Raw genomic sequence first — 11,707 nt, 5'->3', positions numbered from 1 at the left:
ATTATGTGTAATAATCGTGAAAGTTTAAATCGGCATTTGATCTACTTATTAAATTTTCGCTTCAGTAAAATATGAGTTTTAACTAGAATGGCAATGCACTCTTATCACATGCCAGGAAAATTGCCCCCTTGATTCCAAAGTCAAAGTACAATAGTAGATGCCCTGTGGGGAACGATACGCGATTAGCTCTGTGGCACCAATACATACATACATATAATCATACATATAATCACGCCTGTATCCCATAAAGGGGTAGGCAGAGCACATGAACTACTAAGTTTCAGTGCCACTCTTGGCAAAAAGGGGTTGAAAGAAATCCAAATTGTGAATTTGAAATTGTGGCACCAATACAAAAGAGCAATTAGAGAGAGAAATCTACGAAGTGTCAACATTTGCTCACTTAGCTAGAGGGCCTGGCCCCGTAGCCGAATGGCATTTCTACGACGCGAAACGAAAACGAAACGCCGCGAAAGATAGTCTGGCTCTGTCGCGCCAATACGCAAGAGCGTTTACAATAGATATCTACGAGCGTTTCGTTTGTGAGCGTTTGTGCATTCGGTAGGCACACTGATTACGATTTCAAACCGGATAGATAACGATTAGATACATTCTTAATATCACCTGTTTCATATTTGTTCGTTTCAAACAGTTATCAGTTTGATAATTTCAATGTTCGTATGAGGTGTATTTATATATTTTTTAAATTAAATTTTCAATACGTGAACAATGGAAGGTAACAAACGAAAAAAGGCAAAGAAAAAAGAAGAAAAACTTACACATTCCAGTAAAAAACGGAATATTAAGGATATTGAGGCAGGAAAGAAGTTAAATTGTTGTGCTGTAAGTATTCTTTACAAATAATAAGAAGGACTCTGTCTTTATGAAAGTTTGAGTAGATTATTTTGAATAGATTGAAATATACCTATCAAACACGGAATAATCATATTTGAAACTGCCGACCGCCGTATATTACCGGCGAGTGTAGTTTCGTTTTTCATACAATCGTAGCTACAAGCTAGTAAACTCACATTAAAATAAAATTGTACTATTATTTAAGTAGCTTGCCTGTCGATAATTAGAACTATTTAAGAAGTTAACGAAATACTAAACTTATTTGCGTTCATATTTGGTCATACGAAAGGAATTTATACGACTACCTTCTTTTTCAAACAAAAGGCTTACGGTGTGAATAATTAAGTTACAGTAGGAAAGTGATACGATGGCAAGAGTTACATACATACCTCTATATGTGTATGAGTAAAATAAGTATTCGTAAATCACAGATTACTTACAGTAATATGTAACTATTAAACTACCTACTGACAATCGATGTGATCTCTGACTTCAATGTTTACGAATATGATTTCATATATCGTAGGCGTATTTATATAACAGTATATTATATACGTTAACCACAACATGTCTGGTCTATAAAAATATTTTTTCTGGTTGGTGATAAAGCGCACTTTGCAAAAAGTTAAGAAGAAAATCGCATCGTTATCTAAATTGCAACAACATTCCACAACATTACAAATAAATTAACAAATTATGCGTCAAAGGAGATATAGTTGTAGCAATATTTACAATTCCTAGAACCAGTAATTGAACTATATTTTTTCCGTTGGTTCATTCAATAATATATTAATAAATATAACGACCAACTGCCCATTGCCAGTAACTGATACCTACATTTAAACAGGACGCGCTTGCACGGTCCTATCCTATGGCGCCTTAACTAATACCGAATGCATGGCACAAACAGCAACACCAATAACTGACTATCGTTAGACTTTATGCCGTGGTAATAGGAATTACAAATACAAAATACAAACAAATTATTAATAAAAACATAATCGTACAGTGATTGTTCTTAAAGACAAATGTGTTAACAGTGTTGCCTGTTGTTTGCCGTTGTATAGTACGGGTCGTACTTCGATGCCGACGAAAGGATGTATGCGGACATTACGGGATTATAGCTTGGCGTCATGGTCACCTCCTAATTTTTTCTATCAGTTATTTTTGAACCTCTTTTTATTACTTTGATGTACTTAGTTGACGTTGAAAAATGTATTAAGGATGCCTTGATATTATTAGTAGGCACTTATTTAATTTTTAACATAGAAGTACCAGATGTGAGCACGTCTCTTTTTGTAAGTAATTGCCTGTAATTTGGATGACATGTAATTGTTTCCAGCAATTTTTACTGATACGTGCATTAGACATTATATTTATAAGATTTTAAATAAAGATTTAATTTATATCATATTGTGAACTATTTTTTGAATAACTCCGATATTATGATAGCGTCGAGGATGATTGGTCAAGTATCGGGTAGCAAAGAAATAAAACCCTGACGAGTGATGACAATTAATTGAGATTGCACTATTGGGGTCCTGCTAGTAGTAGGCGTAGCCACCTATACCCCGCTGTAACAGTGTCGTCGCTATATTTTCTCCACAGATTGTGTCGAGAGCTCCGCTAAAGGCGTTGTAGCTACATGTGCCCCACTTGAACAGTTGGCGTGGCTATTTTTTCTCCACAAATTGTGTCGAGGGCTCCGCTAAATGCGTTGTAGCTATATGTGCCCCACTTTAATAGTGGCGTGGCTATTTTTCCTCCGCAAAATTGTGTCGAGGGCTCCGCTAAATGCGTTGTAGCTATATGTGCCCCACTTTAGTAGTGTCGTGGCAATTTTTTCTCCACAAAATTGTGTCGAGGGCTCCGCTAAATGCGTTGTAGCTATATTTGCCCCACTTAAATAGTGTCGTGGCTATTTTTCTCCACAAATTGTGTCGAGGGCTCCGCTAAATGCGTTGTAGCTATATGTGCCCCACTTTAATAGTGGCGTGGCTATTTTTTCTCCACAAATTTCGTCGAGAGCTCCGCTAAATGCGTTGTAGCTATATGTGCCCCACTTTAATAGTGGCGTGGTTATTTATTCTCCGCAAATTGTGTCGAAGGCTCCGCTAAATGCTTTGTAGCTGTTTGTTTGGAGCACATATCCCACTTTAACAGTGGCGTGGCTATGTTTTCTCCTCGAATTGTATCGAGGGCTCCGCTAAATGTGTTGTAGCTAGGTATATATGCCCCACTTTAACAGTAACGTTGCTATCTTTATTCCAAAATTGTATCGAAGGCACCGCTTAAGGCGTCGTAGCTATTTGTGTCACACTTTAACAGTGATAGCCTATCTATTCTGCACGAATGAAGTCAAAATTTCCGCTCCTTATCTTTCACAAATTGAGTTAAAGATAAAAAATACGTACTCCGATTTAATACTGTTAATGTCAATGAAATTTATATTATACAGAGACTTTATAATTAAATACCCATATGATTTTATAGTATTCGCGGATTAGCAAAGGAAAGTTCTAGTTTACTATTAAAATGGATTTCCGAAAAGTAACGCCTGACTTCATCGATTATTTAGCGTTATAATAATTATAACTTATGTAGGTACGTACCTACCTACTGTACGTACAATATACAGAAGGAGTATAAGAACATTTTCATCTAAAGATTGAACCAATGAATAGTAAACAAAAATGTAAATTTTATTTTCCTTGAAGTTGCTAATACTATTGGTCTGACAAGACATGCAGTATATGTTTCTATAACGTGTGAGCATCATGCATAAACTAAAGTAATAAAATATAAGCCGTATTAAACCTTAAGTCAGCTATATGATCTATACATACCTACACAAATCACATTACAAAGGTTACGTGTCATAATGAATTCCTCGCTATTATAGTCAGCTTAAAAATGATGAAAAATAAATAATCAAGACGTAATAAATCTCTTTCAGGCAAGCAACGACTACATAAAGACGTTGCCACATACGCATTAACTACCTACATACTACTTTAATTAACATACCTCGCTTAAAAAAGAAATCTAGTACAATCTTTAGCTCTAAACTTGGGGGGAGCTGTGGTGCAGGAAACAGGGTCTGACACGTTGTTGTCAGGGTGCACATTATCTAAGTAGGCCTACACGGGGCGTAAAATCGCCGATGGAAACTAATACACACAATAAAATTGTGCAAATTATATAGAGTTATGCTGTTATGAACCAGCTGTGATGCAGCTAGATTAGTAATTAAAGTTTCCAATTAAATTTATATTTTAAATGAAACACAACAACGTATGTTCGTTTCTTGTTAATTATAGTTTTGTACCGCAGTACATGCACACAGTACAGCCACAGAATATATAATAGTACAAGTACAGAAGTCTCACTCCTTTGATGTTCACAAAATGCCGCCATTTTAAATTCTTACCTACAAACAAACGGACCGCACGCGAGCAGCTGACATTGAATTATATTGCGCCGCGTGAAGGTCGTCACCAGTGAACGGGCCGCCCCTGGTATCGCGGAGTGAGTCGCCCCTGGTACAGCTTTACTGTAACGTTATTTTATTTTATATGGTAGCTCCCTCAATTCACTAATAACAAAACTGTGGAATAACCAGAACTGTTTCTTGAGGGATTTCCGGACAAACAACGCCTTCAAATCAAAATAAATAATATAAATATACTTTCATGATTCTAATGATTCGGGTGTTCGGTGTTCATGAGTTGTCACTCCTGACCTTCTCCTGTCTGCTCATTTGCCTTTTTTATAATTTAACAGTCAGGTGTTAAAATTACATACATACATACATACAATCACGCCTGTATCCCATGAAGGGGTGAGCATAGCACGTGAGGCTACCCGAATTTCACTGCCACTCTTGGCAAATAAGGGGTTGACAGATAAACGAAACTATGACATGTTAAAATTAAATGACGTTGTACAGTTTGTCCTCAAAACATCAGCAATAATGACATAATAATTAATCTAGCTAAGTTTACTGCTTAATTTTTAGATAAACCTTTTTTTTGTTCGGGCACTTATATAAATCCCCTATATTCAACAAAATTAATAGTATATTATGTACAAAAATCAAATTACAAATACAATACATTAAGTATGTTATATGGACAAAGTTCTATGGTGTTTCAAAACAATAACTACAAAGTGTTATACTTTTAATTTACATAGTAAATTATTTGACTTTTAATTAACCTTGCAATATATGTAGATAAATATTTTAACTGCTTATGCTTGTATTGCCTATGGACAAGAGATAATTTATTGCTATGTTTAAACACATAAGATCTTGAATATGGTAATGGTATAAACCTTACATTTAAACTGATGAAGCTATTATGACCTTGACTTTGAAACGTAATAATAATCTAAGGAAATTTTATTTAAAAAAAAAAAAAAAAAAAAAAAAAAAAATGGAATAAATATCGATTGCAGTTCTAAATAGAACTTAGAAACTATTCAATGTCATCATGACCAGAAAATACAACATAACATGATAAATGTATTCTTTCATCAAAAACAATCATAAATGTATTATTTATCAATATACCTATCAAATACTAACTTTTTTTTATATTAAATAGCACATATGACAAAGTCACAATTTACTTAACGCTCTTTACAGTGGCACTTCTTCAAACGACAAACATCATACTAAATACATAATATATGTAGGTATATATTTTCAGGATGCGGACAGTATACCCTCAACTTTTTAATTAAGTCTAAACAAAAGCTGTGTGCAATGATAATTAGCTTATAAACACCTCTTATTTTTAAAGTGCCTTTAAGTGCCATTAAGTTACGATTAATATCACTAATTAAGAGCTAACTCAAGTGTAATGGTGGGGTTCATATACAAATTAAGATTTATTTCACTTTTAATTTCTCGTGTATTTAAGTTGTAGGATAAAGTCATTCAAGTATACTTTGTCTGTTAACATAAATAGCAAACATATCTGAAAGTATGCAATATTTAGCTTCATTTGAAAGTTTTTTTAGAAATGAGATTTAAAAACCTTCTACATAACACAACTGATTTTTTCGCCTTAGTGACCGGCCACACCAGACCGTCGCGTGTCTCGGGGCGCGCAACGGGCGTCCGCGCCACGCCGCTTCAGTGTAATTCAAAAAACGTCTCCTCAGTACATTTTGTATAGGAAGGACGTAAGGCGCGCCGCCAAGCGGCGCGGCGCGCGCCGCAACGGTCTGATGTGGCCGGTCCCTTAGAGGTCAACGGCCGCTTAGCTGATTTGTTTTTGTTTATATTATGCTTGAACAGTATGGAAGTATATTGTTTGTAGTCACAGACGGGCAGACACCTGGCTGTGTGTGACCACGGGAGTAATATCATGTCCAAAATAAACGTCGGGCTAAATATAAATGAAAGTGTTCCGCGATTAAATCCTATTTTAATTTAGTAATAAAATCGTGTCCGTTTAAATCAATATATTTTCATTATTTCCCTTATCCTACATACATAATAAAATTGTGTATTTTCAGATTACTCTGACAGTAATATCCATCATCGCAGCAGCAATAGCATATCATGTATACACAGCCGTGTTTCATACACCGGAGTTGCCCGCTGTTGACCTAGACGTATGGTGGGGCCCTAACCACACGAAGCATAGTCGAGATACATCCATTAGACCGTTCAGGATTGTATTTAGTGATGCTGTAAGTAAGACAAATGTTTCGGAAACATAGTGTCAGGTATAGCTTATATTTAAGTAGAGCTAAACTTAAAAATTGTAAGTCCAATATATGTCTGAAAACAAATCAAACAAAAGCCAATCCAAAAACAAATCAAACAAATTGTTTTCACCATTAATAGTATTTTATGCAACAGACGTTTAAAGGAGGTCAAAAAAGAAAGACAAGAAAAAAGACGAGTGGCGTGGGTAACAATTTGAGGCGAAGCCGAAAATTGTTATTAAGACGCCACGAGTATTTTTTGACTCAGTTAAACACCGTTGCATACAATACTTTTTTTACGACCATGCACTTATAGTTTTCAATAGTTTTCTTGAATAACTTTCGTGATATTCACACTGTTTCCTGTATTTTGACGCAAAGGTTTGCACTGTCAGCTTAGCTGCCCAAAGCCTTCCCGCGCACGCGTGCAGTATCGTTATAACAATGCGTTGCCATGGTTACAGAGCCAAACAATGCGTTTTCAGTTTTTTCGATACTGCGCGCATGCGCGGAAAGCCGGCAGACGCTGGCTTTGAGGAATAGACTTTTATGTAGGGTTTTAAAGATCTATGCACGACCCTGTAAATGCCGAATAACAGTTCGGGAGTAGAAAAAAGTTGTAAAATGTTGTGTGAGCCTCTGTGTAGTTGAAATAAAATAGTAAAACTGGTAAAACTAAAATAGTAAACTTAGCGTAATGTAACAAAATTAGGGAGTGACGTGTCTTCTGGCTATATTTTTGCTGTGCAAAAGTGAAGCAGGCTGCTACACAGTGTCACTCAGAAAAAAAAACAGTTAAACAGGTATAGTAGGTATACTTTTGTGTAAATAATAAGTACTTACAATTATTATGATCTCAACAGATGCAAGAACAGCTTGTGAGAAAATTTGATCACCACCGTCGCTTAGAGCAACAGAAGTCTTTCAACGACACTGCGTGGACGTACGGCGTGCATTCCTCGGCGCAGGAGCAAATATTCTCCTTCTGGCAGTACAAGTATAAGCCAAAGGAGCGAGAACGTTTCTTCAACAAGTTTGATCACTTTAAAACTAATGTGCAGGGCTTGGACTTGCATTTCATGCGCGTTCGACCTGAAACTGAAAATATTAAGGTGATTATTAATTTGAAATCTTCGTACGTACATCAAAATTATACTTCGTCTATACAATTGAACATTGTTATAACACACCCAGTCTGTGAAGTAGAAGAAACACGAAGTTCAAATTTGCCATGGGCTTTTCACTCTCCACGCCACACCTATTTCTTTTGTCGCCTTTAGACAAAGTCGTTATGCCAGAGTAGAGAATTATGTCTCACAGATATTACGTATGCATTAATCATGCATTGTCGACACCTACTTAGTCGAGGAAAAGTAGGTACAATTGCGAACTTATATTTTTTTACAGAAAGTAGTTTTCGTATAAGTACTTTTGTTCCTACCCATTAATGCACATTGCACACTGACGGCACGACTGCCTTCCAGGTCCTCCCTATAATGTTGCTGCACGGCTGGCCGAGCTCATTCCGCGAGTTCTACGAAGTGGCGCCTCTGTTGACGACTCAACGACCCGGCTACGACTTCGTGTTTGAGGTTATCGTCCCCAGTTTACCGGGATTCGGGTTTTCACAAGTAAGAACCGTTTGCCTATGTTATTTTGTCTATGTAGGTACTAATGTAGAACAATAGAGTACTTAGTCTTGTTTAGTTTGTTCATGCCTTTGCTTTTATCTTTATTGGAAACAGTAAGAATTAGATACATACATATAGGTTGGTATAGATAACCTTTAGTTACTATGTTTCATAGATTATTATTTTTCAGATTTATAATAAATATAACTATACTAGCTTTCGCCCGCGGCTTCGCTCGCGTTAGAAAGAGACAAAAAGTAGCCTATGTCACTCTCCATCCCTTCAACTATCTCCACTTAAAAAATCAGGTCAATTTGTTGCTTCGTTTTGCCGTGAAAAACGGACAAACAAACAGACATACTTTCCCATTTATAATATTAGTATGGATTAGTATGGAAGTATGGATAAGCCATGCATGTGAGCACTTTTTACAAGTAATTAGCTATGCATTGTAATGAATTAAATAAGCTATACTACCAATGTATTTTCTCTATTGCAGGGTGCTGTTAGACCCGGTTTGGGTCCTTTTCAAATGGCAATTGTGATGCGAAATCTAATGAACCGTCTAGGCTTCACCAAATACTACATCCACGGCGGGGATTTCGGCCACGTTATTGGCTCAATAATGGCTACACTCTTCCCCAATGAGGTCCTAGGCTTCCATTCCAGTATGCCTATGACATTATCCAAGCCTGCGGAACTTGGACGTCTGCTGGGAGCTATTTGGCCAACGTTTGTCGACGCTGAACACTGGCAGAAGATGTATCCGTTAAAGGAGAAGTTAGAGTTTTTGATTGAAGAGACGGGGTACAGTCATTTACAGGCCACGAAACCGGATACAATTGGTAAGACACGTGACAAACTATTAAGGGCCGGTTGCACCAAACCGTCTGTCACCGTTAAATAATTCGTTAAATTTTATTGTATGGGAAGTTACATAAACCTCTGCTGCGTGACGAAGATGTGTCTGTCAAATGTGGTTGATGCAACTGGTCCTTCTTCCATCTTTGCTAACTATATTATCATACTGCTTCTTTCATGCATTTTCAGGCGATTTCGTCCCTCATGTAGTTGTAATTTAATTAAACGGAAACCTTTGTAAATATTCAACGCATATATATTTTGCTTAAACCTCTGAAACAATTTCAAGTCAAATCTAAACGTTCCCAGAAACATCATAATATATGCAGATACGTTACGGGAAGCTGCTAGTAAAGATTTTTTATATTCTTTCAGGTATAGCATTAAACGAGTCTCCACTTGGATTGGCAACTTACATACTTGATAAAATCATGATATACACCGACCCTGAGAATAAGTTCCTTAAAGACGGAGGTCTGTCCAAGTATTACAATGGCAGTATGATAGATTTGATCGATAATGTGATGGTGTACTGGGTCAGCGAAAGTATAACGACTTCGATGAGAATCTACAAGGAGTTGTCTAGAGTAGAATTAACGTTGGAGCAGTAAGTGTATCATCTTTTTAAAGTAAATCTTACCTTACCTGACCTATCCTTACAAAATTACTTAAATTCAAAATTACTCAAAATTACTTAAATTCTCGAAGTTTTTTATATTTTTATTTAATAAATCCAGTATCATTCACTACGCTGGATTATATCGACCTGCCAGTTATGTTTCAATTTCAAAATGAAAATGAAACAGCGTCGAATAAATGACAGCCCGCTATAGTCCGGCGAACTGATGACTCAGTGGGCCACATTAGGCTGACATTAAAATTATAATCTTGTGTTTTTTAGGATCCCAACATCAGTGCCAACATGGTTCTTATGTTTAAAGAACGAAATGTTTTACAACCCAGAATTTTTACTTCGTTGGAAGTATCCAAATCTCATAGGCACCACGACTCATAATTTCGGAGGACATTTTGCTGCATTAGAAAAACCCCAAGAGTTGGCTGATGATATTTTCTTGGCTGTAAAAATCTTTAAGAAAATAAAGTTTGAAATGTAGATCTACCATCTTTACAATTGCCTACGTTTATAAAAACCAATAGTTACCTTGAGACTGCGTTGTCGGCAGGTTTGGAAGTGCGTTGCTGGCCTATAAGATGGGTGTAAGCTCTTTCTCGAAGGTTTGAAGGTTGTACTTCTTGTTGCTATTTTAAGTATCTACCTTGTTTATCTGAAATAAAGATATTTTATTAATTAAGTATTTGTAAGTAATGTATTACCATACAAATGTACAGCCAACAATAAAACCATGGATCTCAACGGTTACCCTGTGATACTATAGGCACACAGATTGATTATAAATTTGTAAAATGGACAAAGATATTCCATTCAATACAGAATATACGAATATATAGAGGTATACCAATTTCAACGAAACTGACAAGTAGGTCAGAGTTAGGAAAATATTCTGTAGGTTCATACAAACTGCTAGGGGCGGGAAGTCATAAATATTTTAGATCAAGCTAGTCCCAAACTAGCCCTGTACCCTGTGTAGTATGTACGTTATATCTATAATAAAGGTTGTTGTTGAGAGGTATCCAAAATCATAACAATTCAAAATTATGAATCAGAATTATGTTTAACTTCCACTTTGTTTTCAAAGTACCTACTGAAATAAAACCTATGTCAAGTTCATATTCAATCTAAGGTAAGTAGTTGAGAAATACACAAAATAATCATTCTAAAAAATCAATTGAGTTATGATAAGTAGTAGGTATATAGATTTTTCAAAATAATACAATGTATACTGCCTAATTTTTTGATTCACAGATTATTCCTTTGATTTTTGAATCTCACGGCGTTCGAATTCAGAAAATTGTCACTGAAAATAGTAGGCAATTTCGGTGACAATTTTCTGAATTCAGATTCTCAAAAAAATTCGTTCCGATTGGTTAAGTTTTGGAGAATGAAACAGTCGAGAGCGGCACTCCAATTTTTAAGATCTTTCGCAATATCACCTGAATTGTTCTTTTTTGTTTATTTCTCCATCTATAGGTACCTATAGTCAACATAGCGACCGTAACTTAACTAAAATTCCCAAATGAAGGCCCCTTTCCATTCAAGCATTTCTGATCCTGTTGAGTCTTAAAGGAAAAGTTGTCCAATATTTACTTACTTGCAATCGAGTGCAATGTATCCACAGTAAAAAAAAATATATGTCCAACAAAACCCGATATAGCTAATACACGGTACGTACCGGTACCAACATATCATAGCAGAGCATTCTTTTTAGTCCCTGTTAAACAGTGAAACAAACGCGGGCGTTATCAGCCGTATCCTGCATGACACATGGCACGGCGCTCACCTCGAAATGCCAGAAAAATGCACCGGTTTTTACACATTTTATAAACGGTCGCGTTGACCATTTTTGGACTTTGTAAGCCGCGATACAGCTATGTTTCATACAAAGCCCACAAAGGTATACCTACCTACTCACATTTTACTTGGAAAAATAAGCTAGTTTCCTATACTTAAAATAATAGTAATTCCATTTAGCAAATCGTTTTGATTCTTAAAAAGCAAAAAT

General features: G+C 36.1%; 1 protein-coding gene across 1 annotated transcript; it reads left to right on the top strand.

The window, feature by feature from the left end:
- The first annotated feature begins 654 nt into the window (after nucleotides 1-654).
- Nucleotides 655-10,285, top strand: LOC125240249 (juvenile hormone epoxide hydrolase-like). Its single transcript, XM_048148086.1, has 7 exons — nucleotides 655-840; nucleotides 6,379-6,555; nucleotides 7,437-7,685; nucleotides 8,058-8,204; nucleotides 8,704-9,049; nucleotides 9,441-9,672; nucleotides 9,967-10,285. The coding sequence occupies exons 1-7, from the start codon at nucleotides 727-729 to the stop codon at nucleotides 10,178-10,180; spliced, it is 1,479 nt and encodes a 492-aa protein (XP_048004043.1). The 5' UTR covers nucleotides 655-726; the 3' UTR covers nucleotides 10,181-10,285.
- The last annotated feature ends 1,422 nt before the right edge of the window (nucleotides 10,286-11,707 follow it).

Source organism: Leguminivora glycinivorella, chromosome 2, assembly GCF_023078275.1.
Source record: "Leguminivora glycinivorella isolate SPB_JAAS2020 chromosome 2, LegGlyc_1.1, whole genome shotgun sequence".
In the NCBI taxonomy this organism is placed as follows: domain Eukaryota; kingdom Metazoa; phylum Arthropoda; class Insecta; order Lepidoptera; family Tortricidae; genus Leguminivora; species Leguminivora glycinivorella.
This window is presented reverse-complemented; position numbering and strand designations above follow the sequence as displayed.